The sequence below is a fragment of the Capricornis sumatraensis genome, chromosome 20, assembly GCF_032405125.1.
Source record: "Capricornis sumatraensis isolate serow.1 chromosome 20, serow.2, whole genome shotgun sequence".
Lineage (NCBI taxonomy): Eukaryota > Metazoa > Chordata > Mammalia > Artiodactyla > Bovidae > Capricornis > Capricornis sumatraensis.
In genome coordinates, this window is record NC_091088.1 from 18,183,743 (window position 1) to 18,203,362 (window position 19,620).

Here is a 19,620-nt window from a genome sequence, read left to right on the forward strand (position 1 = left end):
CTGGAATGGCCAAGATGAACACAAGTGACCAAATGACACCAGCTGAAGGACAGGGGCGTATGGTTCGGGCAGAGAAAGGTGAGCCCAGAGGCCTGATGGCCTGGCCTCCGTTAAGATATCCTACTCCCTGATTTTGTTCACAAAAACGTGGAAAGAGGCGGCATTTAACGAGGAAATCTAAGGGTCGAGTCTCTTCCCAAACTCTCCATCAATGAGAAAATGCTTTTTCAGAGACTGAGTGCCTTGAGAACATTTTCTTCAAAGCACTGGCAAGGCCTGCCCCCTTGAGGCGTAATGATGGGCTCAAACCATGCTCAGTAAGACCTTCTGGTGAAAAAATAAACACTTCCAATGAATATACATTTGCAAAAAATAAAATAAAATCTCCACTTAAATACTTATCTTGACTTTTCACCCAGGATCAACTGCAAAAGCGCTTCTGTTTAGAAAGCACAGTTCAGCCAAAGTCCAGCTTGATTTTAGGAGAGAAATGGAGGGGAAGATGCAGAGAACACACAGCAGTGGGCAAATGAGTGTGAGAGCATCTGTTTGGTGTCGTCTGTGACACAGGCTGGGACCACTCACTTTTCAAAGCCAGGATCTCCTAGAGGCAGAGCTTCCTGCTGTGCAAGGGCAGCTGGCCAACAGTGGGGATGGGGCGGGGGTGGGGGTGGGGTCACCCAGAGGGAGGAGCCCAGCTGCAACAGTGAGGAGGGGACAGAGGTGAGACGACACGGCCAGGGGGTCCCATTGGACTGGCCGCCATCTCCAGCATCAGGGCTGAGATGAGATGAGCAGACTGTGCCCCGGGGATTGGACTGAACCCCCTGGCTTCTGCAGGTTGACTGCACCTTTTTCCCTCTAGCAGTGCGAGGCCAAAAAGCTAGGAACAAAAGGGTCACTTCTGGTTCCACCCTGCTGTGCCTCTGCAGCTGGTCCCTGCCAAGGCCTCTCCTGGCAGACTCATCTGTCCACCTCCTCTTAATCCCCCATGCCTCTCAAGTTCAGAATGCAGACCCCCTAGACTGCTGTAAGAATTTACTTCTGTTCGTTTATTGCCCACTCAGTCCCCTCAACCAAGAGACCAGCAGGGCTGTGACATTCCGCAAGCTGAAGGACCAGGATGCGCCAAAGCCTGAATATGAACTTCCTGCCTCCAAGAGACTCCAAGCGCCTCACAGGCTGACTTCCTGGCCCCAGGAGACACTGGGCAGCAATTGAAGCTCTGACTTCCCAGAAAGGACCGAATTCAACAGCAGCTCAGGCAGCAACGGCTCCACCACAGCCCGCTATGCTGGGCTCAGAAGTTTGCTGGGGACCGGAGCGGCACGTCGTCATGGGCCAGCAGTGGCCGGTCGATGGTCAGGGATTGGCTCTGTGGTGTGGCCGCCCACCAGATCACTGGCTCTCTGCTGCCTGGCCAGCACCACCCTCACTGTGTTGGCACCCAGGCGGAAGCCCTGCAGGCAGGCGATGGCCTGCTGGGCCTCGGCTGGGTCCCGGTAGTGAAGGAAGGCCCTGTGCTGCGGCCCCTGCCAGGTGAGCCGTGAGGGCGCCACGCCCAGTGCGCTGAGGGCCCGCTTCAGCTCGCTCACCCTGGCATCCCGGGGGAGGTTCCCAATCTGAACAGAGCTGGGAGGCACAGAGCCCAGTTCTGGTGGGGCCAGGTCCCGAGGGCTTCTGGTGGCGCCCGGAGGGCTCCGGGGCCCATCCTGGAGGGTGATGTCCTTCCCAGCCTGCTCTTCTCGGTGACGCAGGCTTCTGAGGATGGGCATCTTCCCCAGCATCTCACAGCTGATCTGAAAAAGCAAAACAGCTCCAGCTATTCTCGGGGCGTCCAGGAGGGACCACGGCTCAGCCCCAGGGAAGAAGCATCAGTCATGCAGGAGCCTCTGCCACACGCGCTTGTGGAAGACTCAGCACCCTCAGGCCAGCTGTCTCCCTCTGCCGCTCTGCGTCCGCCCTACAGGACACAGCACCTGCTAGGAGCTGGACGGCTTTCTCCATTTTCCTGGGGGCCCAGAAGGCAGACAACGAAGCATCCTATGCAAAAGTGGAGCTAAGATCACTGGTGTGAGGGTTACAGGGTTGTAAATGGCAACTGCCCTGGAGACCTCCCAGGATAACAGGGCACTTTCTACCTCCATATCTGTCCCCTCCCCTGACCTATACCGTGGGTGGGGTGAGGTCTCTAATGGGGCCATGGGGATCTCCTACCCCTCCTCCCAAGGGCCAAACCCATCTAGGCGTCACCAAAAAAGCACAATTAAGGCAAATGTGGAACAGAACGCTATACTGACAACACTTTCTAGCAATGGGTCATCAGGCTACAAAACAACGGATTCTACACACAATGTTATATCTCAGCCAGTAGGACATTCATACAAAGGACCCTTTTGGCTTTTTGGCTAAGTTGATCAAAGAGCACTTGTAGCAACGGAGGCGACAGAAGAGGCCCAATACTTGAGGCGGAGGCCCTGTGCTGTGCACCGGGGGCCCTGGGGGCTGAGCAGGGGCAGAATTGGTCTCATGTGTCTTAAGGAACCACACAGCAGAGAAGGAACTCTCTCCACCAGAAGCCCTCACCAGCACTGCTAGGAAGACAAGCTCAGGTCTTTTTGACAAATCATTCTTTAGAGGGGCATTGTGGCTTCTGTTTGGGGCATAAAGCACATAAACAATCAGTCACCAAGGGAATTCCCTGGTAGTTCTGTGGTTAGGACTCCTTGCTTTCATTGCTGAGGGTGCAGGGTCAATTCCTGGTCAGGGAACTAAGATCCCGCAAAAAAAAAAAAAAAAAAAAATTCAGTCACCAAGAGGCAAACAATGGTCCAAAGGCAGGCTTCCAACACACATGAGTACCTCAACACAGATCAGCACACAAGATGAACAGGTCTAATTTGTCTACAAAAATAAATAGCTCAAATAGTACCACAGTCCTCAATATATTCAGAATCACATGCGACTTAGGGCAATGGTTCTTATCCTTGGCAGGGTGTCAGAGACCCTGGAGAGAAGCTGAGGTTCCCTCCCACAAAGGAATCCCCTACAACTGTGTACAATATCCCAACCCCTGTGCAAGGACCTCCAAACTGCAAGAGACACACAGGTCCCAGGTTGAGAATCAATGGATTAGGATAAGACTGAGAAGAAACAAGAACGCCCAAGCATGTCAAATGCCCTCTCAGAGACCTAGAGGCTTCCAGCCCCCACTGGCTCCCACTCCCAGCGCTAGGCAGGTAGGCGACTCCACCGCAGCAGAGCCTCGCCTGCCAGACGCTGTTCTTGTCACCGGCACAGCTGAGTCAGGAGCCGCGCGAGTCCTCAGAACAGAGCACACTGCTGCACAGAGAAAAACGTCCTCCTCCTCACATTTCCCACTGAAGTGAAGCAAAGTGAAAGGTGCTCAGTCGTGCCCGACTCTGCGATTCCATGGAGTAATTCTCCAGGACAGAATACTGGAGTGGGTAGCCTTTCCCTTCTCCAGCAGATCTTCCCAACCCAGGGATCGAACCCAGGTCTCCCACAAAACAGGCGGATTCTTTACCAGCTGAGCTACAAGGGAAGCCCAAGAATACTGGAGTGGGTAGACTATCCATTCTCCAGCAGATCTTCCTGACCCAGGAATCTAACTGGGGTCTCCTGCACTGCAGGTGAATTCTTTACCAACTGAGCCATGAGGGAAGCCCCACTGCTGAGATGCAAAAAGAAAACAAAAACCATGTCTTTGCCATGAAGACACCCACAAGATGGGGCCAAGCTTCCTGATCTAAGGGCATTTTCCTCCACTAGAGGCTCTGTGTCCCAAAGAATCCCAAAGACGTCCCGAGTCCAGCCAACCTGACTCCCTCCCACATCCCTGGTCTGCCTTCTTAAGGGGTTCAAATTCTTGCATTCTTTTGAAGTGTTTAGCAGCAAATTTAAACTGGTCACATTTAGAGTCGTAAGGATTTCTTAAGTTACTGGATCATTTAGAAAGGATGATCAAATTTAAAACAGTAATCACAGTCAGATGGAAAGCGTGTCTGTGTCCTTGAGTGGAAGAACGAAGCGTTGCCCCAGTCCCCGCACCAGCAGTGGGGGCCACCAAGGCCACGCCTCCTGGTAAACACGGTGCGCCCACTGGGCCCGCTGCGAGGCTGCCCCGGCCGGACGGCTGCCCCTGCAGTCCTGAAGCGCCCGTGATTTTTGCCCAGTGGATCCACAGGTAGCTGTGCACGTTCTCAAGAAGCCTGGCCCCGTGGGGCAAGGCTCCACGCTCACGCAGCAGATATCCATCCCAGAACGTGTGGGAGGCACATATGCATCCTGTGCGCGTCCCCGGAACTCGCTGACCCGAGCCGGCACCCGGACAGACCGCAGTCAGCGGCAGGACGAGGAATGCCCTCCAGCACACCACAAACCTACGGAGTCCACAGCATCGCCACGCCGACACACACTAAGGTCTTGGGAAGGGAAGTGCAGAAATGCAAGCCTTTTATGTAAAACTGCTCATTTTGAGAGCACTGTGTTCTTTAGGACGGCAAAGCTCAGCATTAGTGCCCTCTCTGCAGACCCGCGGGCCCATGCCCCGTGAGTTCTAAAGGAAAAGCCTCTCTGATGAGGGGGCCTCTGCTGCTTCACTTCCCCAGCCCCCTGGCCCCCGTTGTGCTCCTTGTGGAATGGCACATGTGAGCTGATGGAGGCCCAGAGGTGACAGCCTCTGAGAGCCCAGAAGACAGGCTGGATTCCCACACGGGGACCCGTAGGGGTGCTATTTTTCCTGGCTGGCAATTAGGAACATTTGTTAGGTTTTTTGTCAATTTGCCATGTGAAATAAAAGATATTGCTTGTTAATCAAACAGGAAAAAAAATTATGCCTTCTGTAACTAATCATTCCATTTAAAAAGCTGGTATAAAGCAAAATTGGCTTTTTTCTATGCCCCAATCACTTCTTGCTGAAGCACGCAGATGGCAGTCATTTATGAATACATGTTCCCTTTAGAGATTAAGTTTAAAACCTGTCCCCTACAAATGCACACTAAGCCCAACACAATCAGAAATCTGACTCTAGAGGCATCTGCCGCCAACCCAAGACGACACTGGCTCTAACCTCACCCCCGGGCCACACTGGGGTCACGTGAGTCTATGTGGGGAGTGTCACAGAAGGCTCAGGACCTACCCGTCTGTGCCCAGGAGCCAGCCTGAAACAGCACTACCAGCAGCACTGAGCCGCCCCCGCCACCTCCCCGTCCCCGAGGTGCTCTGGCTGCACACACTGCAAGGCCAGGCAAGAGTCTGGGGGCCGGAGGCCCCCGCCTTCACAGGGCCCACACAGGGGGACGACCAGCTGGTGGCAGAGCTGAGAGCTCAGGACCCACAGTGAGGGATTCTCGGCACGGCCTCACCGACAGTTAGCATCCCCCAGGAAGACGGTGAGTAAACCGAGGTCCCGGCAAGCAGGCATCGGTGTGGCTGAGGGGTCTCAGGAAGCTGTGGCTGGACTGTTTCTCTTTCATCTAAGAGGGATTATATTCATCTAACACAACTGATAACCTAACTTGTTCCTGTTTTCATCTTTTTCTTATTAAATTACGGGTATTCTCTGAGGCAACCATCTCCTCTCCCTGGCGAGGCCCCCAGAACCCTCCCTCCCTGCACTGCAGCCGGCCCTCAGCTATGAAGAGCGGCCCCTCTGGCACATTCTCCCAGACCACATGCTCAGCCCTGAGCACAGCCCCTTCACTCCCACGGCCGGTGTCTTGGCCACCACTCCATCTAAATGGAGACTGTGGGCCCGGCTTCCAAGGAACCTTAAGTTCTAACCGCCCTGAGGGATGTTTCAACAGTCATGAAGGGTGCTGCACCTTCTCCCTGCTCTCACCAGGGGTGATTCCAGCAGGAGCACAGGTGTTCTGCAGGGAGACCCTCGGGGCGGGATGAGAGCAGAGGGTGTCCCCTCTGGGCCATCCTTGGCGGTGGACACTGCTGATTCCCACGCCCAGAGGAAAGCAGCCTTCCAGCCCTGGATGACTCAAGTGTAAGGAATGTGAAATATGGACAAACATGCTAATTTGACCAAGAGTTTCAATCCAATCGGAGCACAACTTCTCCAGCTTTCTCAGTAACTCTGGCTATTTTCCAGCAGACAGCATCATAACCTAGAGGTTGGCTTCCGGGGTCAAACTTCTATTGCAGACCAGTCTGTGATGCATGCTACTGCCTACTCTGGAGAGAAAGTCACCATGGCATCAGCTTATGAAGCTGTGGGTGCTGCCTCCCCAATTCCCTTCTGCATGGAGGCGCAGATGGCACTGAGAAAGCCGGCTTACAAAAGGAAAGCCTGATGATTAGGGCCATGTGCAGCTGGGGTGGCAGAAGACAGCTCCTAGAGATGAACCCAGCTGGCAAGTAGATTCGAGGGGCTGGCTCTCCTAGTGGGGCTGGCCACCTCCCACCGCTATCGCTGGTGCCATGTGCAGACCTTGGATCCTGCCTGCTTGGAGGATCTCGCAGGCTTCTTAAGCATGTTCTCCAGCCCACGCCTGGAGCCTGATTCAGAAGCTGTTGTTCAAAAGCTCACGGGCGGCTCTAAGACACAGCCACGCAGGCCTGGGACAGCAGTCTGACAGAGAACGCAGGGAGAGGGGGTGTCTGTGAGCCACGGGCTGGCGCTGGCCTCGCTCTACCTCGCGGCGACCCACCTTGGACCATGCGATTCCCGCTGGCTTGGGGCGCTCACACCCTGTGGTGATGACTCGAGTTGGAGTGAGGATATAGTCCACAGTGAGGTCGTGGTCCTCGAGGAGTGCTTCAGGTATGTCAATGACCTGGTCGAACAGAAGTGGGTGAGGGAGCTGCTTGGGGTGCGGCCCCGGCAGCGTTCGCCGCGCCTGTCGATGGAAGGATGATGTCCCCCAAACCCGTCCTGCTCCAGGCCGAGCTGCCATGCCACCAAGCACATCTGGCCCGGCGAGCCACACCCCACACCCGACACAGTGCAGAGAGAAGGCAGAGGCCCAGCTGCCCCGCCCTGGCCCTCATGCTCCATGCCCAGTGGCAGCTCTGCTTGGCCTGCTCCCAGGAAGCACCTGGCAATCATGGACGATGGTGACCACTGGTGTCCCCGGGCTGACCGCTCCCATCGACACCATCATGGCGTATTCAAGGTCGGCATAGCCTTCTCCCTTCCCAATTCTCCAGCCTAAGAGGCAAGGCAGAGAAGCAGCACATGTGGGTTCTGGGGACTCAGGCAGGAGCGCACTTCTCATCGTGGACTTGGGGGAGTTCAAGGGGAAGTGCCACGTGGGACGGTGCCTCGGATAACACACAGTCAAGGAACTTGGCAGCCTGTGCACCTTTACGAAGGAAGTAGAGCTTGTACTTACAGGAGCTTTATGTTAACAGATCCACATTTAAAAGGGAGGGAAGGGCAGTTTCTAAAGCACTAAAAACAAGTTCCTACTAAAGGCAAATCGTTTTCATTGTGCAGGGACAGTGGGAAGTCTGCATCAGGGGCCGGAAGTGAACTGGCTCAGCCCTGCCTGAGGTGCTAAGCAGGGGCCTCGCTGGGGGCCTGGTGCTTAGCACTCTGCCACTGCCGGTGCCAGGGGCACCAGCTCAGGCCCTAGTCAGGGAACTAACAGCACAGCCCGCAACTTGGAAGGAGGCAGTTTAAGCTGGGCTATGTCGCAAATTCACAAATTCGGCACAAGAAAAGGATTTGTTATCTGAAGCTCAAGGACAAGCTAAGCAGGGGGAAAGGACACAAGACAGTGGACATGAGCATGCTGCGAGCTCCCAGCCAAGTCCAGTTACTCCTCTCAGCAGGATGCCCAGGCCAGCCAGGAGTTCTGACTTCTATGTGACATCAGCACCATCTCCAAGCACAGAAGCCCCATCACTCAGGCATCCTTCTAAGAGTCAGACCTGACTGTGCTACTTTAACAATGAGAAGTCTTCAACCATGCATGCAAAGAGAAAGACAATTCAATAGCAGGGCAGCAAAGGGTACAAACGGACCAGAGAGACAGGCAACAGTGTTCACAGGAGAAACATTCAAGCTCACCCAAATCGGATGTAAATCAAGAGGCAACTCAAACACCATTGCTTACTATCAGACACAAAAACTGAGGTGTGATAATCCTAGTTATTAACAGGGGAAGAGAGAGAGAGGCAAGGCAGATGGTGTGCGAGGATGAGAGGTGGGCACCCCTGCTGCAGTATAACTTGGCGACATCAGGATTTAAGAACCCACTGGTCCAGTAATTCCTCTCCTAGGAGTCATCCCGGAGTAGGAAATGGCAGCCCACTCCAGTGTTCTTGCCTGGAGAATCCAGGGATGGGGGAGCCTGGTGGGCTGCCGTCTATGGGGTCGTACAGAGTCGGGCACGACTGAAGCGACTTGGCAGCAGCAGGAGTCATCCCACAGGCAGTCCTCCAAGGCCCCCTTAGGCCATAGGACATGACTACACAACACCCTCCGCGTGTCTGCACACAGAGCGTACCCTGAGGACATAGGTAAAGTGTCTCTAACGGGAACACGCGGAAAACAAGGAACCCAGAATTGCAACATCCTGCTCCTAAGCATCTCACACAGTAGCTCAGAGCAGGAGCAGGGAAAGAGTAACTTTAGGGCGATAATGTTAAAGGCTGACACTGAAAAACACAGTGCTCAGGGTTGGGAATGAGAGACTTAGAGCACTTCTCACCAACGACTTACTGGGAATCGCCAGCAAGTTACTGGGAACCTACTGAAGGAAGAACGTGGCTTTGGCTGATACACTTCCAAAGAGAGATCTGGGGATGAGCATCTTTGGACAATCTCTTGGCGGGATAAGAAGAAAGAGAGCGCTTTCCTAGTGACAGGGGCCCCAGCCACACACACAGGTTCAAGCCTGCAATGCGCTGACCCCGCTCCAGAGCAGCAGCTTGTTCCCAACAGCACCAGACAGCACCACGCCAAGCCTGGAGCGGGGCAGGGCAGATGGGAAGAGGCCCCAGGGAACGAGTCCCAGGGCGGGTCAGCCCAGCTCACAGGCTGGCGGGGTGACCCATGCTGTCCCGGCTCACAGGCTTGCAGGGAGAAGCCTCAGGCCCCACAGGCAGGCTCAGGACACCCCGCACTGACCAGGAGGCTACTGCTGCACAAGAAAAAAGAGGTTCAGAACCCAGCGTTTCTCCATTTAGTGGAGGCTCTCCAAAACCAACTATTTACTGACACACTGCAAATAAATCCAGCTCCAGTTCCAGTTAACTTAAGAACAGAGAGGAAATCTTTCACCACCTGAAAAGAGATGACCTCATGTCATTTCTCCTGTTAAGAAAAAGTGGAAATGCTGTAAAGGTGTTGAGTGGGGATAAGAGTGGGAGGGACTGAGTTAATTCTTCAACATGAGTGATAGAGGCAGTGGTTTCGAGGCCAGGCGTGCATCCAGAAAGCTGAAATTACTCACTGCCATCATCTGTAAGGCGACCGGAGGGCTGGGGGAACAGCAGGCTGCAGAGTCAGTGGTCACATCTCAGAGCTTCTGTTCTTAATCTTACCTTTTTCAGAAACAGCCACGGACCCCACCACAACCAAGTCCACAAGGACCTTGGAGTCCAAGCCCACGGGAGTGCTGTAGTTCCTCACACCCTGTGAACAGACACGCGACCTGAGAGCGCCCCGTGCAGTGAGACTGCCGGCCTCATAACCCACGGGCAGGCGCGCTCAGGCTCTGAACTTCCCGCGGGAAGCAGGTGAGCCGCCCCCCCAACAGCAAACGACGCGGCATCGCGGAAGCTGTAGCTCAGGAAGCCATGCATCAGAACCATTTTAAGGCAGTTCCCACAATTCTTCACCAGGGGGAACTGACAGCAAAAGGGATAGGACTTCCATTTCATAATATTCAGGAAATCCTTTCCTCCCAGGAGGCAGGGGAGCACAGTGATTACAGCCCAGGGTCGGGAGTCACAGGAACCGGGTCCAGACCCCTCCTCTGCGGCCTCAGCAGAAGGAAGCTCTCTGAGCATCAGTCTCCTCCTCTGTGACACAGGGACAACAGCCCCGCCTCGTCCCGCACATTGGAATGAGGTGACAGAGCACAGGCAAAGCATCCAGCATGTAAGACAGGGCCATTAAGCATGTGGGTCATGTCAGTTCACCATGAACACTGGAGGCCTCTCTGCATGAACAGCCAGTTATTCAACCAAAGAGCACCCAAAGGACACCCACTTATCCCACTAACACAGCCTGAGTGGAGGCACAGGGAGGCTACTGCGGCCACGACTCTGATGACAGGCCCTGGGGAAATCTAGGGAACTAGAGTCGGACACTGCAAGGCCCAGTACCCGGCAGGAGTGGCCACCGGACAAGTGACAAGCACATGGCAAGTGACTGGTCCAAGGAGCAGAACTATGATTACCTTGGGGCCTCCCAGCAGTCAAACCACAGTCATTGGCCCCAGGTGCCCCCACTGTGGGAAGGCCTGTCTTTCCTTAAGCTCACCACACCCATGCAGCAAGGTGTTTCTTGCCCATGGCTGGCATCTTCAAGCCTGTTTCAGGGGGCTCAGTGCCTGGCAGCCTTGCGGAGCAGACACTGGCATCAGGTCTTCTGTGCTGTAACCCGTCTGTCAGGCCCCCCTTCTCTTAGGGGTCAGCCTCACCTGCTCAGCTTGACCAGACAGAGCATGAGCAACCAGGAGTCTCCCTGACACTCAAAGTCCTATTCTATTTAACCAAGAGTCACCGGAGGGGCAGAGGGACTTAGGCAGTGAGCAGACCCCTCTGTCTTCCCCCTGGCATGGTTCCCAGAACACTCCTGAGGCCAAGAGTAAATGCGGAGACAGTGGTGGCAGACACAGGCGGCTGGGGCATGACAGTGGCAGGAGGCTGAGGCACAAACTCAGCAACGTGCCTGCCGTGAAGTGAGGCGACATCACAGTCTCCTGAAGTGGCATACATGGTGGCAGCATTTCACCACCAAGCTTCGGCCACCTAAATAACAATCGTACTAAGTCTGCGTCTGCATTAGACATGTCTTTATGACTCTCTATTTGCCATTTTCCTCCACCACAGAGAAAACAACACTCTTGAGGTTCATGACCCTGGATCTCTGATTTCTAGCCAGTATCTCATGATATAAAAGAGCCCAAACACTGTTCAATTTGCACTCAAGCTCAGTCGTGAGAGCCGGCCTCGCTTTACTCTGGCCGGGCCACACTTTCAGGAGTGCCCACGAGAGACTGGCCAGTGCCGGCGCGTCACAGAGCCTCCTGGGAACAAGCTGAGTGTTGGTTGCTTTTCAAAGGGGAGGGGATGCTGTGAAGGGGGACACAGACCATTGCACCGGCACCACAGCCACAGCTGACCTGGACTTCAGTACGAGGAAAAGGGCTGCTTTACTGTCCAGAACCCAGGATTATAACTGACCAGATTCCCTGCCAGCCCTCGGAAGTGTGGGCCTGGGTCTGTGGCCACGTCCACCATCTGCAGGGCAGCATGTGGTGGGCACTTTGAACAGTGACCAGAACCAGGGTCATCTCTTATATTCTCACATTTGTTTTTCCTTTAATTTTTTTTCCACACGTTTTGTTATCTTATTTTATTATATGTATTTTTGTATGTCACGCCAAATTCTGTTTTTGCAATAAGACAGATTATCAATAAATGACAATAAAGCATTCACTTGTTATATACTAAACTTAGGTGGAAAATCCCTTTCAGAAAGGTATTTCTTGATGCTCCATTCTCCTTTTCACCAGACTAGGAATCAGATGATCTGAGGTGAACTCTAGAACTCTGAAAAAAGTCACCAAATTCTATTTCTTTGTCTATAAAATACTAGACAAATTTCATTATAAGGCATTCTAATGTAATGTTTACAGTATACTGGTTTCATGGCATTATGAGGCAGGAAAAGAAAATATTGTTAAATTACTAAAGCCTTTATTACTTCAGCACTTGGTGAGACAATTTCCAGTTGAACATATTTTGGAAATTCTACCCTGTGGTACTACCCTGTGGTACTACCCTGTGATATCTGAGAAAATGCTCTAGGACACTGAACAGCATCAAAAGTTATCTCTAGAGGGCGCCAGAGTACCAGAAAATTGGCTTTTCCTTTTCTCTTTCTTACCAGGAAGTTTACTATTTGTCACTCCAGTGCAAAAGAAAAATCAAGTGCCTGGCAGCTTTTCTTCTGGGCTCCTGTAAGGACAAGATTGCTGAACACCTCACACCACGGTTCATTCGGTTTTGCTAAACACAGACTTCAACCCAGTGGCGGAGTCACACTGTTCTAACTCACCGGAGGGCATGGCTGAGAGTGGTTCTTCCCTGCAGCTGGCGCTGCTTCCAAACTCACCTGAGAGGTGGCACATTTTCTCAAGATGTCTTTAGTTGCTCCAGGGGGTGGAGTAATCTTATTAAACAACCCCGTTCTCAGTCGTGGTGTTGGAACCAACAATGTTTTTTTGCTCTTTTAAAAGAAAAGACAGTAAATAAATTACAAAATTTAACATGGGAACTTTCTTATGTATTGTTTTAACATTTCAGGAACAGAAGCAAGCTACTATTACCTGTATTTGGGGGTATGTGTCAAGAAGATGAGCTGGTTTGCAAACTCAACTAAATAATACTTGGGCACGATTTTACTTAAGAACAGTTTACACTACCCTGACTCAGAATAAAGGGGCGAGGGTTTGTAAAACTTGCTGATTCTATTCTACTTGCCATTCAAAATTGTTCCCAGTGAAAATGATGATGCAAATCCAAAAGAAGTCTGTCCTGAAGAAAACTCCAACCATAATCTTGCTGCCTTATGCTCCTCGAATTACGCCCTATCCAGGTACAATGATGTTTTATTGTGAAGCCACATTAAGACATTACCCCATCAAGCACTTATATCTAATTTGCTGCTCAGTAAATCAGTCTGAGAGATCAGTACCCGTTATAATCAATATTTTACACTGACTTGTGTCAATAGCCATTTTATTCTATTTAATTCTCAAATGTTTATTGCAAGACCAAGAACAGAGGTTTTCAGAGTGAGGGCCCCTGGGCACCATTTGACATGATCAGAAGCTCTGGGGTGGGGCGCAGCAGCCTGGTTTAATAAGCCTACCCAGGACTCCTGATGCACAGGGCAAGTTTGAGAACCACAGCCAAGGACACTGCTGCAGATTATACAAGGGTGGGCCATGAGGCAGTTATAAAATTTTAAGCTCTTTTATGTAAAAAATAGCATATCTTACTTTTTCAGCAGGAGATGACAGCCTAAGACCAATAAATGTCCTATAAAATTACAGTTCGGCTTTCTTAAATAAAGGTTTTCAATCCCAAGAAGCGTATTTCAACAGAAGTAACAACAGAGGTGGGTGACTTTGTCTGCAGTCTCCAGACTCTGGTGTACTGCCCAATACTCTGCTAACCCACTGGTTGCAAACTAGAGGTCCCTGGGGAGCTCTGAGGCTCACCAAAGTCGAGGTCCACTCAAGCCTGACTCAGAACTGGACATCAGCAACAGTCTTTCAAAGCTCCCCGGCAGGTGCTAACTTACAGACAGGATGCTCAGACTGGCGGTCTCATAGCTTCACCAGTGTGTTTACCATGACCAAGCTCTCCTAATAGCACCAGATGAGGGTCTGGGGCCGAGCCTGGGAAGCTGTACCCCCAGGCATCACCCCCAGGTGATATGGCTGTGCACATCACCATCCTAGCCTGATCAAGTATGCACCCCCCCACCCAGGATGGAAGGTGCCTGCAGAACAAGGCTTCTCAGGAGGTGTAGGGAAACTGAGTCGCCACCTGAGGCCCAGCAGCATACAGCAGGATTCCACAGACCCCATACTGCCCCAACATCAGCCATTAAATGAAATGAAGTTTGTCACCTGAATGGTACTGCTTTTATAGTTTTGTTTATATTTAATTTACATGTGTATTTTGATTTTACAATCACACTGGAGCTATGAAATTTAAATTTATGCCAAGTTTTATACTTATGCCTATTAAATGAAATTATAAATTAAGGCAACCCTGGGGGGAATTTTTCTTCTTGAAAAGGGACCTATTATATATAAGAAACAGTGTTCTAATTCATGTGTTTGGGGAACTCATTTATCAGATTTCTTACTCATAAGTCATCAAATTTCAAAGAATTATAGTATCACAAATGTAGTAGAAGAAATATACATATTGTAATTGTTCTCTTCTGGAGAGGTACATCAACACCTTTCCTCTTTGAATTCAGACACGTTCAGGACTTCTGACTGACAAACAATGAAAGAGTTCTGAATGTCCTGGGAAAAACAACTCCACGGACACATTCTGCATGGAGAGAGTCAGAATCCTCCTTCCAAATGCAGGATGGTGCCCACTCGCCAGCCACCTGCAGCAGGCAGGCTGGCTAGCAGCCAGGGCTCTGGCTCAGGGAATGGGATTACCTGCAGCGCCAGCAACCGGACACCTTCCAGTGGTTTATCAGGGTCCACTTTAAGTTCCTGCGTTCTGGCAAAAACCTCGAGGTCTCTGATGTTTTGGCAAGCCAGATAAGAGCCCTGGTTAGGTAGAGAGACAGAGGCGCACTTACTTCAAGGACGAAGAAACGGGCGTTTTTCTGGGGAGCGTCAGGGTTGACTTTAATGGTTCTGGCCATTTTGAACGCCTGCAAACGTGGGAAATGCTCGGCGGCCCGAGAAGCACCCTGTTTTTAAATGCAAGTGCACGTTACCAAGAGGCCACTGCCCTGAGCCACCTGCAGCCTGACGCTCCAACACCTCCCCCACACAGGCGTGGGGGTCAGTGCTGAGACCAGGTCTGGGGTCACCCGAGAAATGTCTAAAGGGGCAGCCAGGGTGCAAAGGGCTTAGAAGCCAGCCCCACTGGCTGGGGCTCCCTCTCAGAGTACATCGGCCCTTAGGAGCCAGCTGTATGAAAAGGCACCACAAGGATCAAAGGCTTCCAGCCGGGAGAAATATTCCACTCTGTACCAAATGGGAAGCAGTAGCCTCAGTACCACCTCAGGGCAAGATGCAACTCAACCCCGAATCCCGCACAGAAAGGCAAGAGGCGCTTGAGAGTGAGTGTTAAGTATTAATAACATGATGAAGGACATCTCTAAGCATAGAGACATCCTGGCCAGCTGGTTCAGATTTCACACCACTCACTGTTCAGCGAGTTCAAATTCCCCGTGAAGCGGGGTGGTAACTGTCTTACTACTGTTACGCATTCAGGAATATCCCAATTTCCTTGTGAATGTTCCAGGAATGGTTCAGTACCTTGAAGTTGGGAATCCTGTGATGAACAGGCCGGGGAAAATCAGCTAAATTTTGTGATTCCATGTAGTCCCAAATCCGCTCACGAATGTCCTGTTTGGAAACACCTACAGCAATAAAGGGTGTGACTGATAAACACACGGACAGGACCCCCACAGCACAGCAGTCCCAGGGCCCAGGGCCTGTCTGCTCCCACTGCATCCTCAGCTCTGCCACGCCAGACAGAACCTAGGGCTTCTGACCCCTACATCGAAAAACCAAGGCTGGTGACACTTGACACCTCAACAAATTGTTATAGTCCAAACACAGTGTACATTTAACATAACTCAAGTGCTTAATGAAGCCTATTCTATGAACCTGTAGCAGCAGGACAAACACCACTCAAGCCATGGACCCAAGCACTCCTAAGTCCTTTCTTGGAGACACGAGTCCTGCTCAGTCAAGGCTCTGTGATCTCATTCTGTCTTTCAGGCTTGAGACAGCTATGATTACTTCCCTCCTTCTGCAAGGCCTGTTCGCTTGCCTGAGTGATGTGTAAGCCAGCTGCTACTCTGGATTACCTACTGCAATTCACTTTATTGCGAGAATCTTTATTCTAGATCTCACTTTGGAAACGAATTTGCAGGCAACAAATATTCCTTAATTATTTGATTAGGGAAAGCCCTTAGAAATCTTGCATTACCTACATGCTCCTCTTGAAATGGAGAACTACAAAAAGCAGTTTCCAGTTGAGTGGGAAAAAAAATAAAAGTGGCACATTAATATAAACGCATTTATATGGAGTTTTGTTTCTCTTGGTCCAAAGGGCTATCCTTGCACCTGTGCAGAAGTTTGCGCCAAATCACTCTGCTGTGACATGGCACCTCTCAACACCCGGGCGGCAGCTTCACCCTCTCAGGTCCTCAGTCTCCCCTGAGTAAAAGCTGCTCAAAAGTGACACAAGGCAGCAGTCCCACAGCAGACCTGGAGCCACCAACCTGGGCGGTAGGATGTGACTGGCGGCTGGCTTCTCACCATAAACATTTATGAATTATGTGACTTTGAATCTTGTGAATAAATTATATTTTAAATAACTTCTTTGTAAATGGAGTTTTAAAACACACAAAGGCATCTATATAGTGAAGAGCCTCTCTCACTGTCTCCTGAGTACCAGGTCCCTTCCCCTGAGATAGTCAGTTGCATCCGCTTGTCCTGATGAATTTTTCCCCAGGCATCTCAGGCTGCTGACAGGAGACACTCCACTCCTGTCCCCCATTCTCTTTCCCTCAGAGGGCGCCCTAGACAAGCAGCTACATATACTACACTGAGTTCTGTTGCTGTTTACTTATTACCCTGCAGGTTGGCCTGTATGGTATATAAAAAGCACCCTCACACTTTTCTGCAATTGCATACCCCACGATGCGGGTAGGTCAAATTTTATTCAAGTAGTCCTTGACTGATGGGCAGGGGGCTTTCCAACCTTGCTACTGACACATGCCTTTACAGACCTCGCCAATTTATAATGATTTATTAAACGTTTACATGTAGTTTTATCATGTTCAGGGCCAGAGCCAAAGGTTTCCAGTGCTTATGCCCTCAGGCTAGACACAGATCCCCTGGAACACCACCCATACCAGGCCCTTCACAGGTAGACCCCAGAGCATTCTGGAACCCACTGCAAACACTCTGGTGCCTCTTGACCCTTCTGAACCATGGCAGAAATCAAGACTGCAGATTCACGTGTATTTAGGGAACAAGCACCTCCAAGGATGCAGGACTACAGTGCTGTCGGCCTGGTTAAGGCCATGTAGGCAGCTTCCAGGACTTGGCTTGTTCTCCCAGCTCCTGCTGGGAGCTCTGCATTTTCTAGTCTCTGCCGGAAGTCTGTTCTACTCCCTGTCAGTCAAACCCTCACTCTTCAAGGCCTAGCTTTAGCACCTCCTCCAGGAAGTCTCCCCTCCATGCTGCTCCAGTGCTCTGAGGATCCCTGACACCGAGTGTGGAATGAGCTGCAAAGCCGTGTCGTCCGCTTCAGCCTCATCTCCTGCCACCCCCCACCATGAATTTAAAAAGGGGCCCAATGTTGGTCCCTGGGCTCACACATCTGTACCCCTGTCTTTTTCAGGTCTTTGTACTTCCTCTCCTGTCAGGGCTAGCTGAGACAGACATTCCTCCTTTGGGACCTCTGATTCTTGAGGAACCCAAAACACCCTCACTATTTTATTTATTTTTTTTTTTCAAAACAGAAACCATTAAAACAAATTCCCTGGTGGTGCACTGGTAAAGAATCTGCCTGCCAATGCAGGAGACACGGGTTCGATTCTTGGTCCAGGAAGATCCCACATGCCAAGAGACAACTAAGCCCAGGAGTCACAACTATTGAGTCTGTGCTCTAGAGCCGGGGAGCCACAACTGAAGCCTGAACCCTCTACAGCCTGCGCCACAAGAAAGCAGCCTCAATAAGAAGCCTGTGTCCTGCATGTAGAGAGCAGCCCCTACCTGTCACAACCAGAGAAAAGCCCCTGCAAATAACGAAGACCCGGGACAGCCAAATAAATGAACAATTTTTTTAAAAAGCTACAACATTACTTTCACTAACAACTCAGAGGTCCAACAATATCCCCAGCACTGTGCAGGTCGCTGTGTGGGACCCAGGAATTGTAGGAATTGCGGCCCTTGCTCCAGAGTCAATTAATCATCACATCTGAGTGACTCCCATTTAGAAAGCAGTGGGCTAATTGCAAGGGGAGGGAGAGAATAAAAGGGCAGCGCCCTGCCCTTGGAAAGTTACCAAAACATGGGAAATAATTAGGATAATAAAAGGCGACATATATTAATGTGAGAAATGCATGAACCCTGTTCTGTAACTGCCCGTCAGGTCAGCCTGGGTCTCCCTCCTCCTTCTACCTCTAGCCCCGAGCGCAGTCCTGGCACTTGGCAGGCATCTCCAAAGGTCTTTGTTACCATTCCACCGAGCTACCAGCACCTGTTTCTGTGCTGTTCCATGCTGCCCGGCCAGTAACGGAGGAGGGGATTTATTCACATTTCTCCAACTCGGCTTTAATAGACCGTGGGGGCAGCGAGAGCCTCAGTACCATCTTTGCCAGGCAATCCTGCAGTCAATCACCGAAGCTCAGGGGCTCTGGGGCGAGCCTCCTCAGGGCCTGGGGCAGACGACACAGGAGGCCGAGCTCATCTGGGGGGAGGCGGGTGCGGAAATGGACACCACCACCTACCCAGGAGGCAGCCCCGCTTCTTCTACCTACTCCACCGACAGCGTCCCGACCCCGCTCTGAACCCTCGGAGACCCCGCCCGTCCATGTCCCCTTCTGTCTCTGGCGGTTTCTCCGCCCAATCCCCGGGGACTCCTCCACGACCCCTTGCCCGTCCCTCACGTGGCCCCTCCGCGTCCCCCGCCCGACACTCAGGTGGCCCCTCAGCCTTCCTTGGCCCGTCTCTCAGGTAGCCCTCAGTGTCCCCTGCCCGACTCTCATGTGGCCCCTCCGCATCCCCCGCGCGTTTCTCAGGTGGTGCCCGGGGCCGCCCCTCACCCGCCCTCGGCTCCATGGCGACGCTGTCAGTGCGCGACACCTCCCTCGGCGGAGTCCCGCGCGAAGTGACGTCACCGGTGCGCGCACTCCCCGCGCCTGCGCACTAGTCTGGACCGGGGGTTGGGGCACGGTGGCCTCGCCGCAGAGGCCTGGTGGGAACGCTCTGTTGCACGCATGCGCGTGCGATTCCGCGCGCCGGGAGGAGGGTGGTGGGTGTGGGCCCTGAAGGTTTATTCTCAGTCAGGCGAGCACTGAGCGCTAGGTCTGACTGGCATTTGCCAGGAGCTGGGTGGGCAGAAGAGGGGGCTACCGAGTGAACACTCGTAGCCTGTCCGAGCCCACTGCCAGTTCAAACACACCCACCTCCACTTCTAGTCCCCAGAGGCCCCCTACTCCAAGAAGCCGACCGGGATTGCTCCTCCATGACTCAGTTCCTCCCCTGTGAGACTCTACAGATGTTAAATGGCACGGTCTGTTTTCTGCTCCCTCTCTTCTCTCTGCATCATCTTCACACAAACACCTCCTAAAGTGCTAAAAAGTAAATAAATAGAATAATAAATAATTCTAATAACAACAGAAGCTGGCTCCCAAGAAGCTAGATTCCCTCCCCGCTGGGGAGTGAGTCACTCTGCTTCGTTCAGTCCTTTGTAGGCCCGTAGGATCTCCCTCTCTTGTGGTCACCGTGAGACCCAGTGGTCACTTTGAGGGAGGATGGTGATTCTAAGCCTGATGTATTTCCTGGAGCTCAGAATACCCAACCCACAGTCTGCAGGCTCGGTGAAAAACAGCTTCCTCACCTCTTTCTTTCCCTGCCCTGTCCAACAATCAAAGCCCTGTCTGCACCTCCCAGGGAG

The 19,620-nt window shown here is 52.0% G+C and overlaps 1 protein-coding gene across 3 annotated transcripts; it reads right to left on the reverse strand.

Moving 5' to 3' along the window:
- Nucleotides 1-1,152: 1,152 nt before the first annotated feature.
- Nucleotides 1,153-18,803, reverse strand: MTHFSD (methenyltetrahydrofolate synthetase domain containing). Of its 3 annotated transcripts, none has more exons than XM_068992647.1 (8): nucleotides 18,767-18,803; nucleotides 15,240-15,343; nucleotides 14,406-14,519; nucleotides 12,329-12,442; nucleotides 9,526-9,616; nucleotides 7,071-7,183; nucleotides 6,684-6,809; nucleotides 1,153-1,799 (listed from the first exon to the last, which is right to left on the reverse strand). In XM_068992647.1, exons 1-8 carry the CDS (start codon nucleotides 18,780-18,782, stop codon nucleotides 1,335-1,337), a joined length of 1,143 nt encoding a protein of 380 aa, XP_068848748.1. In that variant the 5' UTR covers nucleotides 18,783-18,803; the 3' UTR covers nucleotides 1,153-1,334. The 3 variants fall into 3 exon arrangements, with proteins under 3 accessions (XP_068848748.1, XP_068848747.1, XP_068848750.1); XM_068992646.1 differs by lacking the exon at nucleotides 14,406-14,519 and adding an exon at nucleotides 14,552-14,665; XM_068992649.1 differs by having other exon boundaries at nucleotides 15,240-15,329; nucleotides 18,767-18,795.
- Between the last annotated feature and the right edge of the window lie 817 nt (nucleotides 18,804-19,620).